This window comes from Eumetopias jubatus, unplaced genomic scaffold (assembly GCF_037043125.1).
Source record: "Eumetopias jubatus isolate StellerSeaLion01/CBP00866 unplaced genomic scaffold, mEumJub1_p1.0 scaffold_4, whole genome shotgun sequence".
NCBI classification, from domain to species: domain Eukaryota; kingdom Metazoa; phylum Chordata; class Mammalia; order Carnivora; family Otariidae; genus Eumetopias; species Eumetopias jubatus.
The window spans coordinates 67,050,040-67,068,640 of NW_028274810.1; the positions used below are offsets into that span (position 1 = coordinate 67,050,040).

At 38.7% G+C, this 18,601-nt stretch overlaps 1 protein-coding gene across 3 annotated transcripts in view; it reads left to right on the forward strand.

The window, feature by feature from the left end:
• The window catches only part of FAF1 (Fas associated factor 1), a 489,058-nt gene that overhangs the window by 438,765 nt on the left and 31,692 nt on the right, over positions 1 to 18,601 (forward strand). For all 3 annotated transcript variants that reach the window (XM_028106760.2, XM_028106761.2, XM_028106762.2), the window contains exons 17-18: positions 971 to 1,048; positions 11,878 to 12,093. In XM_028106760.2, coding sequence (XP_027962561.1) covers positions 971 to 1,048; positions 11,878 to 12,093 — 294 coding nt within the window. The remainder of the gene's footprint in view (positions 1 to 970; positions 1,049 to 11,877; positions 12,094 to 18,601) is intronic.

Consider the following 18,601-nt stretch of genomic DNA (forward strand, 5'->3'; position numbering starts at 1 on the left):
TTGCCAGTCCTTTTATCACTTTGATCCCTAAGAATGTTGGGTTTGCAATGGAGTAAGCTAGATTCAATTAACAGAATATAATTCTACCCTTGGTTCTTAAAGCATGGTTCATTTGACAACAAAAAGTCTTTTAAGAATCATGAAATATGAAAACAAAAATGGGCCTAATATTTATTTTCCTTGTTTTTTAATCAGTCTGTGGTAAAAACCTAGCAATGTTTTAAAAGCTCTTCATGTGATTCCTACTGTGCAGTCAGGGTTGAGAACATTGAGAACCACTAATTTATTTAATATTTCTTGAGTACCTGCTTCTCTACTGGGCATTGAAGGAGGGGGAGCGAATAAGCCACAGTTTCTGCCCTCAAAAGAAGGCTCACAATATAGTGTAGAATAGATTAACTCAAAAACACAGTTAGCTATAATACTTACGCAGGGATCCTAAAAGTCATAAGGGAAGCCCTGAGTTTTGTGAGAGATTAGTGAACAGGAGTTTCAGTGGAAAGTCTGTTCCAGCTTTTCTCGAGATCTAATAAGTGGGAATCTATTGGAGAGGGTTTCATGAAAGAGGTTGTATATGTATATTAAATAGAAAAAAGGGGTAGGAGACAAGAGGTGGTATATGCTAGCAGCAAGGAGCCAAAAAGTATGGGTGCATGACAGAAGCTGATGTGACTAGAGCTTGATATTTGGGTACAGGAGAAGTGGCAGAAAAGACCAGAAAGGAAAACCAGGGAAAGGTCTTCTGATGGATCTTGAATGCCACACTACACAGAACTACCCAGGTGTTTTGTATGGGTACTCAACATGAGCTGAGAGCTATGCTTTGTTGTTGCTTCCATTTCCATTCTTGTTCCAGAAAAAAAATTTCTATTATCACAGTGCTGGGAGTGACCTCTTTTTTTTTTTTCTTCTCCTTTTTAAGTAAACCAGTGTTTATTGAGTGCTGACTTCCTTTCTCTTTCATTGACAGAGGGAAGCTCATGAGAGAGAGATGGCAGAACAGTTTCGTTTGGAGCAGATTCGCAAAGAACAAGAAGAGGAACGTGAGGTAGGCATAATTTCAAGTAACATTATTCAAAAGCTAGGTTTATTTCCACTGCAGTTGATACTGAGGCTGTTAATATTTCTTATGACTTCTTTCCACCTTTTCCAGACTCATTTTAGTATGGAAAACCTAACCTTTCCTTAAAAGAATCATTCCTGCTCTCTTGTGTGGAACTCTTAAAAAGCTTGACCTTGTACTAGATTTCATGGTGTTCTGTTGTTTTCAATTGCTTTTCCCTTTTCTTACATGACCAGTGCTCTCATCCCTCTTGGATATTGTTTCATCCCAAGAATACAAAGACTGTATTTTCTGCCCTTTCCCAGTCTTCATTTTCCCCACCAAAAAACACTGTGAGTTACTTCTGTGACATCTTGCACTGGGCCCCTATGTATGGGAAATCCATTTAGCATGGTGTATTTTTCCCCCCAAGTTCATGTCATGTTCATAGTAATAGAATTTTTCATTCACTCATCTTGAAAATATTTTTTTGAATACTTAGTACATCCCAAAATCTGTTAGGGGGTAGGGATACAGATGTGGGTCATCCCCACCAGGAGTTCATAGCCTTGTAAAAATAGAATTACAAAACTATGTGTAAAAGTTGTAATAGAGATTTGCCTAAAGTGCAGTGGGAACAAAGAGAAGGGGTGTCACAAAAACAGATTTTTAGAACTTTTTCGAGACATGGGATTAATAGCAAGATTTACTTATAAAAAGAGAAAGCATCTAACAAGGCCCCCGAAGGGCCCTAACTTGAGCTGAGGAAAACTCTATTAGTCATCATTCCTGGTCAGAGGATGTTACCTAGTACTTATTCAATAAATGTTTTTTGAACAAGAACTATGCTGAGCACTGAAAGAGAAACAGAAGATAATAAAACAGTTTCTGCCTGCAAGAAGAGATTGCATCTTGTAGGGAAGATACAGCATGTCTACAAGTAACAGCAAATCAAAGAAAAACTGTGCCAAATAACGCAGAAGTAAGAGCAAAGTACTTAGAGAATTCATTGGCAAAGTAAAAATCTGTTAAGCTTTGAGAAACAGACCACACTATAGAAGAAGTGATATTTGAGTCAGGTCTTGAAAGAGGTGTAATATTCCATGGTTTGGAAATCAAAGTTTATTCATGTTCATACACATTATTGAGTGCCTATCACATATGTACAAGATACTGTGCCTGACAAACCCTGGTCTCTGTACACTGAGGACTCTCAGTAATGGAAAGTAGAAAATATTTTATTGAACATCTTCTGTGTATCAAGTACTTTTCTAGCTGCTTTACATATGCTTACTCATTGACCATTAAAACAAGCTACAAGATTAGAGTCTTCTTTACAAGTGAGAAAACTGAAGCTCATTGAGAAGTCACACATAGAAATGGAAAAACAGCTGAGATTCTCACCTAGGTCGTTATGAGTCTAAAGTGCATGCTCTTTCACTTACTCCATTCCAGTACAAGGTCATATATCATTCTGTGTGTCTATAGCAATCATGTTTGCAGAGTTTTACAAAAGTTAAGAGATAGATTTGTCATTATGCTTTTAGGTTATTTCAAGAAATACAGTTTAAAAATTTAGGACTCTCGTTCTTTCCTGTTCTTTTACAATGCACATGCTGTCTCTCAATAGTGTATCTTCAACTTGATATATGTCAAGTGTACTCAATTAACTGCATGTTCTGGATCTAGAGCTTGATGGTACATGTACTTTCTTCTGATGATTTACCTTTTTTACCCTGGGCTAAAATTTTTTCTCTTTCCCAATATAGATAAAGCCTGTTCTCTCATAGAAGACCCCATAAATATCCTTTAGCATACCTCAATATATATGTTCCAGCTGTAAACAAGTGAGAGGGTGGGGCACAGAGGGAGGGAGAACAAGTCGTATTTTGCCACTAGTCGTTATTGTACTTACCAGTTGATGTGCTCCAAAAAAACCAAGTTCAGGTAGTGCTCCAGAGTCACAAATAAAGACTCTTATAAATCCCACCAGTAAGAAACTATTTATCTTCTGTGTATCTTGATTTAATTAAGTCTTATCCAAACTTATTTGACCCTTTTCTTCGTGAAGCACCAATTAACATATTTCAGCACACTCATGTACAGCAAACAGTTCTTTGGGAAAGCTGGTATTGTGCAACCTCTGAAGAAACTGAGACTCAGGAAGATTATACAATTTGCCTATGGTCACCAAACTGGTTGGACACATAATCTGGACTAGAGGCCTGGTCACCTGACTTTTCACAGTAATACTGCCTCTCCTTCTAACCAGAAATCCTAACCCATATAATTGTATTGAAAAGAATGGTTTTATTATCTTAATTATCTCTAGTATTTCAAAATCCTTTGGAAAGATGGAAGTATTGTGTAGTCAGATCACCTTGGTTACAGGGAAATTCCTTAGTGGTTGGTCTCACTTTGTTGTAGTGAAATCAGTAAATTAAAGTCCTAGAAGAAAACAAAATCTTCATGATCTTGAGTTAAGCCAAGATTTCTTAGATCTGACACCAAAAGTATAATCCGTAAAATAACAAGTGTCTAAATTAGACTAAATCAAAATTAAGACACTGTTAAGAAATTGAAAAGACTGGGGCGCCTGGGTGGCTCAGACGGTTAAGTATCTGCCTTCAGCTCAGGTCATGATCCCAGGGTCCTGGGATAGAGCCCCACATTGGGCTCCCTGCTGAGCGGGGAGCTTGCTTCTCCCTTTCCCTCTGCCTGCTGCTTACCCTGCTTGTACACTCACTCTCTGTCAAAAATAAAATCTTTAAAAAAAAAAAAAGAAATTGAAAAGACAAGCCACAGACTGAGAAAATCATGTATCTATTGTCCAGAATACATAATGAACTGTTAACATTCAATAATAAAACAAATAACCCAAATTTTTTAATGGGCAAAATATTTAAACAGACACTTCATCAAAGAAGATATACACAAGGGCAAATAAGCATGTGAAAAGATGCTCAACATTATTAGTCATTAGGGAAATGCAAATTAAAACCTTGATAGGTACACACCAATTAGATGGCTTTTTGAAAGAAAAAACTACTGGCAAAGATGAAGAACAACTGGAACTCTTATATATTAATGATGACAGCCATTAATGATAGCACATCCATTTTGGAAAATAATTTGGCACTTTGTTTTGAAGTTAAATATATACATACCGTATGACCAAGCAGTCAGACTCGTGGGTATTTACACAGGTGAAATGAAAGTTAACAGTAAAATTGAGGTTCACACAAAAATCTGTGCATAAGTGTTTATAGTCGCTTTATTTGTAGTCACCAAAAACTGGAAACAACTCATGTGTCCCCCAACTGGAGAAGGAGTAATCAAACTGGTTTATCTATCTATACAATGGAATACCACTTAGCAATAAGTAAGAATGAACTACTGATACAGTCAATAATATGAATGAATTTCAAATGCATTACACTAAATGAAGGAAGCCATTTATATGACATTTATATAACATTCTAGAAAAGGTAGAACTGGGGACAGAAAACAGATTGGAGTTGCCAGGCGCTGGGAATGAGGGAATTGTGGCGGCGGGGGGTGGGGGTGATAGAACTGTTCTTTACCTTGATTGATGATGATATGCATTTATCAAAACTCACAGAACTATACATTTAGAGGGATGGGTTTTACTTTATTTATATTATACATCAATTTTAAAATGGGAAAAAAATCATTCTCTGGGCTACTCAAAGCCATGTATGATTTACTCCTCTCCTTTGATTCCTCTCTAACCAACCCCATCCCCCTCTTCTTCTGATCTTTCTGCTCCAGCCACATTAGCTGCCTTGCTATTCCTCAGTCAAGCCAGACACCAGGGCTTGGCAGTTACTGTGACTTCTGCCTGTAATACTTCTCTCTGATCTAAATGTCCATGTGACTCCCTCTCTCTTTTAGGTGTTTGCTCGCTGGCCTACAGTTTTTTGCTTATTGAGGTTTACAGAGTTGTTGGTTTGTTTTTTGTGTGTGTGGTTTTTTTTTTAAGATTTATTTATTTTAGAGAGAGAGAGGGAGAGCGTGTGCTCCTGGAGGAAGGAGCAGAGGGAGAGGATCTCAAGCAAAGTCCCTACTGAGTGGGGCTTGATGCAGGGCTCATCGGTCGAGGAGCTCAATCTCACCACCTGTGAGATCATGACCTGAGCCAAAACCAAGTGTTGGAGGCTTAACCAACTGAGCCACCCAGGCACCCCAAGGCTTACAGAGTTTAAAGTTGTACCCTTCCCTCCTTTCTGCTAGCCTCCCTGCACTCTTTCCATAGCACTCATCACTTTGTGACAAACTGTACATTTTCCTATGTGTGTATTTGTTGTCTTTCTTTTTATAGCCTCCATGTAAGCAGCATTTTTTTTTATCTATTTTGTTCACTGATATTTTCCTATCATATAGAACAATGCCCGGCAACATAGGAGGTGCTCAGTAAGAATTATGGAATTAATAGCTATTACCTTTAGCCTATTTCAAACTCTGCTTCAACCAGCTATAAACTATCACTTGGTGGGTACTCATAGAAGCCTAGAAGATAATATGTGCATGCATGTATTTATGTATTTGTATATGTATGTGTGTAAATTAAGTCAGTCCTTGATTTTTATTGTAAGAGAGTGGTGTGAGGATACATTATTTTTCCTGTTTAAAAAAATGTTATTGTGTAGAAACTGTCTTTTCTGGGTGTCTATCTTTACTACCAAATTTCACTTCCAAGAAGTCCCCATTTCTCATCCCTCAGATGTGAATGTTTTGAGTATTCATATTTTTTAGTAAAACAAAAAGTCCAACGTCAATTTTTATTTCCAACTTATACTAGGTTTCCTTGCTTTGTTACAAACCTAAAATAATGCAAATAAAAAATTATATTTGTTGAGCAAACCGAATTGAAGTTTAACAATGGTGTTTATACTATGACTGCTATTCAAGTGTAGGTGTCCTTTATGTCATTTTTTTATAACAGTGTTTACTTATATGAGGCCTTTGTTTTTAGCCAGTATATTTGAAACTGAGCTACTGATGTATGTTTGTTCTTTTTTGCTGGTAAAACTTGGGTATTCAGATCAAGGTTGCCAACTTACCTAATATCTCTTCATTGTTTTCCACATTGGGACCACTGATGTGGGATATCTGAGGTCTGTTTTCATTCTGGGGAAAAGCTCTAGAGACTGGGTGCATTGAGGAAGCGGATAATGTCTGCACAATGAGTGGGGTAATGAGCTACTGTTGTTTATTCTTCTCTAGTATAATTGGTTGAGTTCAGACAATAATGTAGCATCTGTTGTTATACTGTGCAGGGAAATGTCAAAATAGAAAGCAAGCAGACAGGTAGATTAAAGGGGGAACAGGAGGAGAAGCCAGGAAATACCATATTAAGTTCTGATTTAAAGTAGGTGCAGAGGGATTATAATAATGATAATGATAACACCAACAACAACTGTCATCTGTTGAGCACAATATTACATCATGAGGTTCCATGCTAGGGACTTACTGAGTGCTGGCTATGTGTTAGCACTTGCTAAATGTTTTATAAACATTACTGCATTTTATACAAAAGCCTTTTCAAGAAAGTTATTATCAGCCCTATTTCTTATATGGGGTAAGTGAAGTTCATAAAGACTGTCATATGCCTAATAGCCAAGATTTGAACCTCTGTCTGTCATCCCCAAAGCCTATTTCCTAGCCATACATCACATTTAATTATCAAAGTTTTTTAAACTGCACATAGTGGGGCACCTGGTGGCTCAGTCGTTAAGCATCTGCGTTCAGCTCAGGTCATGGTCCCAGGGTCCTGGGATCGAGCCCCACATCAGGCTCCCTGCTCAGCGGGAAGCCTGCTTCTCCCTCTCCCACTCCCCCTGCTTGTGTTCCCTCTCTCGCTGTGTCTCTCTGTGTCAAATAAATAAATAAAATCTTTAAATAAGTAAATAAATAAACTGCAGATAGTGATTAAGGAACATAATTTTTAGGAAGGGGACAAAAGGACTTCTGAGATGCTTGATCAGGGTGCCACTTACATAGGTATGTTCACTTCTGAAAATTTATCAAGTTGTACACTATCTCTATACAATGCACTTTTTCATATACATGTTATATTTCAATAAAAACTTTAAAACAATGACAAAGTGCATGACTTTGGACAAAAGATAAAATATTGTACAATATAACAATGATTCAAGTTTTGTAAAAAAAAGTTTAAAATATATATGTTTATATAAAAATATGCGCAAAAAATTGATGGAGAGTGTGGTGATGAAAAAGTTTAGAAAAAAATGGTGGTGATGATAAGACAACATTGTGAATGTACTTAATGTCACTAAATTGTACACTTAAAAATGGTTTAAAAAATTAATGGGTGTAAACACTCAAAGGATAGTAGTGGCTATCTCTCGGTGAATCTGATAATTAATTGTAATGCTTTTCTTATCATTTATTTTTGCAATGATTATATACATTATTTTTATAATCAGGAAAATATTTTTTAATCTCAAAGACAGTTTTTTTTAAGTTTTTATTTTAATTCCAATTAACATACAGGTTATATTAGTTTCAGGTGTACAGTATAGGGATTCAACAATTCCATACATCACCCAGTGCTCATCACAATAAGTGCCTTCCTTAATCCCCATCACCTATTTCACCCATCCCCCTGCTCACCTCCCCTCTGGTAACCATCAGTTTGTTCTCCATAATTACAAGTCTGTTTTTTGGTTTGTCTCTCTCTTTTCTCTCATTTTTCCCTTTTGCTCATTTTTGTTTCTTCAACTCCACATATGGGTGAAATCATACGGTATTTGTCTTTCTCTGACTGACTTATTTCACTTAGCATTATACTTTGTAGCTCCATCCATGTTGTTGCAAATGGCAAGATTTTGTTCTTTTTTATGGCTAAATAATATTCCAATGTATATACCACCTCTTCTTTATCCATTCATCAATTGATGGATATGCGGGCTGCTTCCATATCTTGGCATTGTAAATAATGCTGCTGTTTAAACTTAGGGGTGGAGCACCTGGGTGGCTTAGTCCGTTAAGTGTCTGCCTTGGACTCAGGTCATGATCCCAGGGTCCTGGGATCGAGCCCTGCATGAGGCTCTCCTGTCAGCAGGGAGCCTGCTTCTCCCTCTCCCCCTGCCTGCTGCTCCCTCTGCTTGTGCTCTCTCCCTGTCAAATAAATAAATAAAATCTTTAAAATAAATAAATCGACATAGGGGTGCATGTATCCCTTTGAATTAGTGTTTTTGTATTCTTTGGGTAAATACCCAGCAGTGCAATTGCTGAATTGTAGGGTAGTTATATTTTTAACTTTTTGAGGAACCACCATACTGTTTTCCAGAGTGGCTACACCAGTTTACATTCCCACCCAACAGTGCAAGAGGGTTTCTTTTTTCCCACATCCTCACCAACACCTGTAGTTCCTTGTGTTGTTGATTTTAGCCATTTTGACAGATGTGAGGTGATATCTCATTGTAATTTTGATTTGTATTTCCCTGATGGTAAGTGATGATAAGCATCTTTTCATGTGTCTGTTGGCCATCAAAGACAGTTTTAAAGAACTACAGTGTTAGAAATAGCCTAATGAGGGGTGCCTGCTCAGTCAGCACAATCAGCTAAGCATCCAACTCTTGGTTTCAGATCAGGTCCTGATCTCAGGGTCAGGAGATAGAGCCCTGTGCCTGGCTTCCACACTGAGCGCGGAGTCTGCTTGAGATTCTGTCTCCCTTGCCCTCTGCCTCTCCCGCTCATGCTCTCTTTCTCCTCTCTCTCTCTAAAATAAATAAATAAATCTTTAAAAAAATAGTCAAATGATACCACTTAATAGTTTAGAAAATGTATACAGCTCTAATCCACAGAGGTTGTGTATCCCTACAAGGAACTTTGGTTAGCCCTAAAGGGACATGTATGTAGAAAATTAATCTGAAAGTTGATGCTGGAGAAGGACCTCAGAGAAAGAAAACCATCTGTTCTTGGTTACTAGGGGTAGAGCCCATGAGAGTCAGATTCTTTTAACATTTATTTAGCACCTGCTGTGTGCTTATCACCATACTAAGTATTTCTGCATGTTATTTCAGTTAACATGTTAGTTTATTCAGTCTCTTACCAAATACATATTGAGCATCTATTTTGTGCTATGCATTACTCTTGGAATAAGAAGTAAGAGTTGTTTCCACACTCTTATAGAGGTTGCAAGCTAGTGGGAAAGGCAGACATTAAACAAATAACTGTGGTACAGTATAGAGAATGCTGTAATAGACATTAGACATAGTACAACTGGAATTTAATTTTGATAAACACAGGTTCATCTATTCATTGATTATTAATATATGACAGTGTTACTAAAATAGCTTAATATTTGAAAATATTCATCTGAAACTCATTGCTGACCAGAACACCAATATTAGATAAATTTCTACTCATGCTATCCAAAAAGAAAGAAAGAGAGAGAGAAAAGAAAAGGAGAGGAAGGGAGAAAGGAAGGAAGGGCAAAATAACAGGTTTAACTTCCTATTATTCTGATTTTTGGATTATATTTCTTATGTCACCATTTCGTGGTCTCAATTTTCTTGGTCTCATTCTCAAATGAGAATATAGTACTATTTAACTAGTGCAACCCCAAGCAAGCATTCACTGAAGCCTATTATATATCACACACTACACTGGAAACTTCACATATGTCATATATGTGATTCCCATCTTTTATAATCCCCTAAGGTAGGTGATATTATCCTGTGCCTCAAGAAGGAAAATGACTTCAGAGTCATAGCTTTCACTATACACTACAGAAATTCTTAATTTTTTCAAATACTTCAGTATTAGAACCAACCAAATTATCCTGAATGACACAGAGTTACTTTCTTATTGGTGCTGGTGTCTGAGCAAACTTTGTTTCTCTGTTTATTTTAAACACATTTAAGGGGGTAAGAGGGCAGAGGGAGAAGCAGACTCCCCACTGAGCAGGGAGCCTCATGCGGGGCCGATCCCAGCACCCTGGGATCATGACCTGAGCCGAAGGCAGACGCTTTACCAACTGAGCCACCCAGGCACCCCTAATTATTTTCTTCCAAGCTTTTTCGCCACCTCTTTTATGGTTTTTTTCCTCTAGTTGTTTAGTCTGATTCTTCCTTTTTTTTTTTTTTCCCCCAAAGTAAGGTCTACACCCAATGTGGGGCTTGAACTCATGACCCTGAGATTAGGGGTCACATGCTCTACCAACTGAGCCTATTTTTGTTCTTTCTTTTCCAATAATATAAGAATTTTAAGGCTATGAATTTCCTCTGAGCACTGCTTTGGATGAATCCCATGAATTCCAACATGATGTGTTTCAACAATCAGTATTTTCTAGATATTCTGTATCCTTTATTTATAGTTCCCTTTTGACCCAAGAATTGTTTAAATAGAGTTTCTTAAATATTTTCCCCCAGTTGGAAGAGTGACACCAACTTTGAAAATTGCTGTTAAGGATTTAGAGAACAGAAATCCCAATTTCTCTCACTCATTTTACTTGATTATAATAGTTGTAGGTTGGGGTGCCTGGGTGGCTCAGTCATTTAAGCCTCCAGCTCTTGATTTCGGCTAGGCTCCACGCTCAGCACAGAGTCCGCTTGTCCCTCTTCCTCTGCTCCTACCCCTGCTCATGCTCACTCTCTTTCTCTTTCTCTCTTTCTCAAATAAATAAATTAATTTTAAAAAATAGTTGTAGATCAATTGAGGGAATATTTTGTTTTTCTATTGATGACAAATTGGGAACATGAAAATGTCAAAGTAACCAGGCAAGAATATAACTGTGAGACTGAGCATGCTGATACCAGACTTACCTAAGGAGCCTCCTGGAGTACTAGAAACAAAAAGATTTTCGTGAATTTCTGCCATGGATTCCTACATCAGAGACCTTCTAACTTCCAGTGGAGTATCTAACAATGTATCATGAATGTTATAAACAATGCAATATTATATGTTGAGAACAAGGAAACCTGGGCTCAAGCCCAGCTCTAGTCATGAGATCTCTCAAAAGTTTATTCCACCTATTTGAGTCTGTATTTTTACCTGTGAAATGAAGAATTTGAGCCATCTCTAGGTCCAGAAATCTGGACTTGGCCAAATCCCACAGCAAGTTTTAGTGACAAGGCTAGAACTAAGACTATGGTCTCCTACCTCCAATAAACCTGATATTTTAATTTCTTTCCATTCCATTCCACTTTCTTTTTATTGTAGCAAAATAAATATAACAGAAATTTGCCTTTGTTTCCATTTTTAAGTGTACAGTTCAGTGGCATTAATTATCTTCATAATGTCGTGCAGCCATCACCACTATTTCCAAAGTTTTTCATCATCCCAAGTGAATCTTTCCACTCCATTTTGATGTTAATATAATATCTAGTATTCTACAAACTCTTTAGTTATTTTGATTTGGGAAATCTCTGTTTTTCAAATATATTATTTACATGTGTGTCTTTTGTAAATGTTTCTAATAGCTTTAATTCATACCCTAGAAAGGAAGCAGTTGGGTATTTGATACCTCTTTCCTCAATCACAAGCACCTCAGACCTTCAGTAAAAAACAATTAAATTACATTTATTTTCTATGTGATTACCTATCAATTTAATAACACATATCATCAAGGTGGGACTTACTTTAATTAATTGCTTATTGGGCTAATATTAAGAAAATGAAAAACATGATTCTGTTGTCAAGCATCAGGCTTGGTTAATAAATGGACAGTAACTTTTTGATGGGTTTATACAAAGCAGCAGTTTTCTTCTAGGCTCTCCCTGCCCCACTCCCCACAGTCCTATCTATCACACACTTTGACACTTGGTTTTTGCCTTCTTTAGGCCATCCGGCTCTCCTTAGAGCAGGCCCTGCCTCCAGAGCCAAAGGAAGAAAATGCTGAACCCGTGAGCAAACTGCGGATCCGGACCCCTAGTGGCGAGTTCCTCGAGCGGCGGTTCCTGGCCAGCAATAAGCTCCAGATTGTCTTTGATTTTGTAGCTTCCAAAGGATTTCCATGGGACGAGTTCAAGTTACTGAGTACCTTTCCTAGGAGAGACGTAAGTTCCCATGCCTGTTTTAGGAAATGTGTCCAGTGGGAGATATCCCATCATTAGGACTGGACAAAATAGTCCAAGAAAAGTCCCATGGTACAGCCTACTACAAGACCACACACCTAGGAGTACTTTGTTCTGCACACCATTCTCTCCTCAGCCTTCGGAGAAGGTATGTCTTCCCAGGCCAACAGACTTGTGCCCAGGAGCCTATAGAAGAAATTAGGTACTAGGTCTTCCTTCCTTCCTAGCTATTTCCCCTATTCCACCATCCATATAGGCTTTCCCAAGATCTCATCTCTGTATATCAGAATAGATCTGAGAATTGTGTGCTTAACAGCTTAACAGTTCAATCAGAATCAGTGATTATAGGTTCACTAAGATATGCTAAACCAAGAGTATTTTGTGATTTGATAGTTCTTACTATCCTGGAAAGTCACAGAGGATGACCTATATTCACTGTGTTTCTGTATTTCAGCATGGTACTTGATAGTCTCTAATAGTATCCTGGGGCAAAGTAGAAAGATATAAATCTATAGCTAGGTAGTTTCATTGCTTATTAAATGATAGTATCCAAAAAGTGTTGACTAAGTGATTATCCTCTCCCTAGAAGGAACCAAGAGGTTCTATATTTAATCCTTTATTACTCACCATGCTTACTGGAACTTACATGAAAACTTTATCAGATTTTTAGATTATGAAAAATAAGATTCAAGAAAACCTTAAAATACAAAAACAATAGACAAAAATGAACCTATAAGAATTTTACAGAAATATTCAGAGATAGATTCCCACAGTAAATTTAGAGAATTAATTACTCACATTTGGGATGGGAAGACCATGCATTATCAGAGGTTATGGTGAATTGAGCTGAATATACATTATTGTGTTGTGGCTGCTAAGAAAATGCTAGCTGCGTTTCTGGAGGTATAATCCTGGTCCTATTCAACTCTGTACTAAAATAAACTCACCCTCAAAGAATCCTTGGATTCCATTCTGAAGCCTGAAGAAAAAAAAGCATGTCTAGAGCAGGGCTAGTGGGAAGATGAGGGAACTGGGAATCATATCATTTGAGGAACATTTCCTCTAGAGATGGAAAGGCCATGGGAGACTTGATTGTTGTCTTCAGCTACTTGAAGGCCTGCCATGAAAAAGAGGCATCTTACTTTGTGAGGCTCCAAGGACAGAACTGGGACCAATGATGTGAAAGTTACAGAAGGCAATTTTGGCCCAATATAAGAAAGTATTTTCTAAGGAGGGAATGAATATGTTGTATCATGAAGTAGTGGTTTTCCTGACATTGGAGATAACCAACACTACTAAATGATTCCTTTTCAGCAATACTAGACTTATATGGAGAAGGATTCATTCCCGGTGTTCCTACTTTAAATGGGATGGGGCTTAGACTAGCTTACCTCTAAGACACACAGTAAATCTTAATAGTCTGTGATTCCATTTAATTGATCTAGTAATTATGAGATCTAGTAACTTAGACTTCCATCTAAAACACAAAACCAAGAATTTGATTAAGGTTCATCTTAGTCCCTCACAGTGGCTGTCAGATTTGTAGAGTAGAGACAGAAGCCAGTGGTATATGTTTAGCCCTACCACTCAGCCACAAAATGCTAGGTGGGATGAGGATCCTACTAATGTCTAAGCCAAGGAAACTAGAATGGGCCCTAGGTGCTAGCCATTGGCTCCTCTCTTACTAGCCCCACCTACTGCTCCAAGCTCTTCCTCTTTGTTCATATATAACACACACAAACATGTTCAGGGAACACATGTGTGTACATGCTCTGTGTACTGCATAGCCAGGTAAGAAACTACTTTAACTCTGACACTGAAGTTAAACTCTAAATGTATAAACACTTAGGAAAGAGCCACTAGCAAGGGGTTCAAGATCAGCCTGGTTCTCCTACTTACCGTTCAATGATGAACATCTCTCTTAAAGAACTTATAAAACTTAGGAGCTAATTTAGTCTCTTCCAATTCTTGTTTTTTTGTTTGTTGTATTTAAGTATAATTAACATATAACTTTATATTAGTTTCAAGTGTACAACATAATAATTCAGTATTTGTGAACATTGTGAAATGATCACCACAATAAGTCTAGCTAATATCCATCACCATACATATTTATAAATTTTTTTTCCCTTGTGATGAGAACTTCTAAGATTCCCAACCCTTGGTTTTAAGGCATTCCCCTTCTGGGCCTTTCATTTGAAAATGAAAGTACTAGAAGAGATAGAATCTAAGGACTTTGCTGGTGTTTAAAATTAAACTTTATTTTCTTTCAAATTAATTTTTAAACCTGATTACTGGAAGTGAGGTGGGGGGGAACAATCTCTAAAGAAGCTGGATTTTATGGTCAGTATTAGTGACCTCTTCCCACAAGGCAGAAATGTAGACTATACAAAGTTGTTGTTGCAAATAAGAAAGGGAACTGTGAAGTGAAATGCAGAAAGTTCTTGGGCCTGCTACCTACCCACTTCAAGTTCTACTGATCCAGCACTCAGCCTTTTCAGTGCAGACTGTGTTAACTGTGGATTTGCCCTAAATGGAGCATCAATCACCTAGTCTTAGAGAAAATGTATTTTTTTTTAAGAAGTGTTTTTGTTTATTTTTTTGAGATTTTATTTATTTATTTGACAGAGACACAGCAAGAGAGGGAACACAAGGAGGGGGGGTGGGAGAAGGAGAAGCAGGCCTCCCGCAGAGCAGGGGGCCCGATATGGGGCTTGATCCAGGACCCTGGGATCATGACCTGAGCCAAAGGCAGACGCTTAATGACTGAGCCACACAGGAGCCCCGAGAAAATGTACTCTTGATTTAAATCTCATTCACCCTTTACACTGCTGAAGAACACTATTCAATCCGGTTAACAGTATCTTCTCCCAGCGTCCCTTTCACACCTGATCCCATTTCTACCTCAAACCCTATCCCAAGGCCAGTTTATTTTATTTTATTTTTTTAAAGATTTTATTTATTTATTTGACAGAGAGACACAGTGAGAGAGGGAACACAAGCAGGGGGAATGGGAGAGGGAGAAGCAGGCTTCCCGCTGAGCAGGGAGCCTGATGCAGGGCTCGATCTCAGGACCCGGCGATCATGACCTGAGCCGAAGGCAGACGCTCAATGACGGAGCCACCCAGGCACCCCCCAAAGCAGTTTAGATCAAGTTTGTCCCAGTTTCCCAGAGGAAAAGTCTAACCAGTGGCTTGCTTCTCTAGGAGGAATCAAGAGCTTCCCAATATCCATCACAGATCCATTTTATGGCCGTTGGTCAACCTGATATTATCTGCACAGAGTGGTTTTTCTAAAGCCCTATTCTCATCATTCCCTTTGTTGTTTAAAAACTCATTAATAGGGGCGCCTGGGTGGCTCAGTCATTAAGCGTCTGCCTTTGGCTCAGGTCCTGATCCCAGGGTCCTGGGATCGAGCCCTGCATCGGGCTCCCTGCTCGGCGGGAAGGCTGCTTCTCCCTCTCCCAGTCCCCCTGCTTTGTATTTCCTCTCTTGCTGTCTCTCTCTCTCTGTCAAATTAAAATATTTTAAAAAATAAAAATAAATAAAAACTCATTAAAAGCTCCTTATAGCCCTAGGATGAGGACAGACCCCTTAGAATGTTTTTCAAAAACTCTTCACAGTCTAGTCCATACCTACCTTTCCCACTTTTAAGTTCTGCCTCTCATTACGTGTTTCTCTCACCAGGAGATAAGAGATTGCTCACTATTCATGGAAGACACAAAAGACTCTCATGCCTCTGTGCTCTTGAACTGTGTTCTCTCTTCCTTGAATATCCACCCTCCCCACTTTTCCTGGCCTGTTTGACCTCATCTTTTAATGCCCAGCTCAAATGTCATCCCCTCTCAGAAGCCCTCCCCTTCTCCCAAGCTCCTCACCTATGTACCCATTGCAGTTTGTACATTCCTCTCTCATAGCACTTGTTCTGTTGTTCTGTAATTTTTTACAAAGGCTGTCCATATCATGTTCATATCTACCTCCCCTGAAGTTCCCAGCATGGTACCTCACACATAAGTATTTAGTTACTGTTGTCAAATGGTAATGATCTCCAGTCTGACCTAAATCTCTGATTCCAGAGTGACCTAGAGAAGCTGTTCCAAATGAGAACAGAAGCCCTAGGCCCACCCAGATTCCAGACCCAGATCTAAACCCAGAAAGCCCACCCAGGACTCCTTAGACCTCCTAGAGCCACGGGTAGGATGAGAGTTAATGGCCCTTCATCCTTGTCTGAATGCTCTTTCAAGTCAAATGACTAGTGTTTTTGCAAGGCTATTCTGTTAACAGCCATCTGTGTCTGCAAGGATTAGGATCTAATTTGTAAAAGTCATCTTAAATTACAACCAAACTAAAGACTGTTAAAAAGCACATCTTAAGACTTTGCCTCTTTAATAACAAATAACGTAAGCTTAACTCTTATTTTGTCTTCAGCCTTTTCTCCACAAAGCAGAGACTGATTTCTCACCATAGGACCTGGTAAACGTTCTTCTGCACCCCCACCCCCAATCAAAACAATACTTCATGTTAAGATTTCCCAGCTGTCCAACTATTTACCAAATGTCTGGTGGGTATACCACTGAACCGAGCACCGTGGGACAACCAAAATAGCAGCAGACACGGGCCTTCCTCAGAAAAGCTGATTGTCAAAGTACTGGGAACATTGAGTGACTTGATTTTTGCTGTTGCTGTTATTGTTGTTGTTGTTGTTGTTTTGCTGTCTGTTTTGCTAGTAGCAGTTACCAAGAGAAGTAGTATTCACTACCAGAGCTTTGGCCATTAAGCTCTACCTCATGGATGTGTTAGAGCCATGTGAGCATCAGTGGCCCATTTGCTTACTTGGGCATTGAGAGGTAGCTGGTATTGAGGTAGTTGAGTCCTAAAGTTGAGGAACGATCCTAACCCCTACTTCCCCTGCCTCGGAGTCAGAGTAAGGGGCCCCTGCCAGCTTCCCGGTTCCCCTTTGGACTTCTGGGCACTGGCCCAGTGCCACTCAGTGTGAGGTTGTCAGTATCCCCCAACCTTCCTTTTCCCTTTTCTCTCCTTCTTTCCCACCCCTCCCCTTCTTTCCAGTCCCATTTTATCCTTTTTATTCTCTTCCCTCCTCCTTATCTTTTTATCCCCCAACAACTCTTTCCCCTTCCTGCCTCCTCTGTTTTCCTTCTTTTGTCTACTCCTATCCACATCACTCAGAGAAGCTCCACCTGCAACTGGAAAGTGTGGTCTTCTGTTTATAACATGACTGGGGGTGCTGGGGAAGGAGGATGGTAATGGCAGATTAGCTTCAGGACTAGTGAGTGCCCTGGGTGCCTTGTCACTTATGTAATCCCACAGCCCTCATTCTTCCCCCAAGAACATTTCTTCCTCCAGATCTACAGATGTGAACCCCCTCAAGCAGACAAACATGCATGCATCCCAAAATACAGTATCAGACACTTTATATTCTAAAAGTAACTAATGTATTCCTATTTTTCTCCTGCTTTCTAGTTTTTTCCCCCTCCATAACAATAGCTTATCATTTTTTTCTTTCTCCCTCTATGTTTAAAGGAAATGTATAAACAAGCTTCTAGCAGGGTTTTTCGCAGAGTGAAAGGCCCTCAGTAAATGTTTGTTTAAATTAACTGGGGGGAAAGCCTTACAAATTTAGAGTATGTGGATTCCTTCCTCTGTCACCCATCCACCTTTATTACATTAAGCACTAAGCTCAGCACTGGGAACACCGTGCTGAGAAAAGTGACATAATTCTTACCCTTGTAGAACTTACAGTCTGTATCCACAAACTACTGTTGGATGATGTTTGACTTTATCAATAACACAAGGATATCCAATTTGCCACCATAAGGAAATATAAGTAGTTCAATTTGTACTTCATTCATATATTTGTTCTTCCATATGGCAAAACATTTACTGAGCAGCCACTCTGCCAACCTCCATACCAGACGCTAATGATACAGAAATAAAAGATATTGTTACTGACCTTGAAGTGTTCACATTCTAGTGAAAACACATTTAAAACAAATTGCATTATAAATTATACCCATAGTTGGAAGGATAGGTAATTTCAGCCTGCAGTGGTAAGGGAAGGCATTATAAAGGAAATGAATTTGACCTGAGCCTTGCACAAAGAGATGTTGGGTGAGTAGAAACAGAATAGCATAGTTAAAAATAAAAGTTTTGGTTGTAGTTAGACCTATCTCTGAATCCAACTCTATCAGATACCTGCTGTATGACATTGGGCAACTTACTTGGCCATGCTGAACGTTTATCTCTTCACCTTTCTTTCTTTGAAAGAAAAATCATAACATCTAGCTCAGAGAGTTGTAAGAATTAAATAAGTGAATGTAAACTATGTCCCTACCACATAGTGAACAGTATCTGCTATAATTATCTTAAGTGGAGAGAGGCAGAAAAGGTGGGAAAGGCTTATAGCTAAAGAAAGCATGGTAGCAATGAATTCTTTCTTTAGAGCAATGATGGATATTTATGTTAAAAAATAC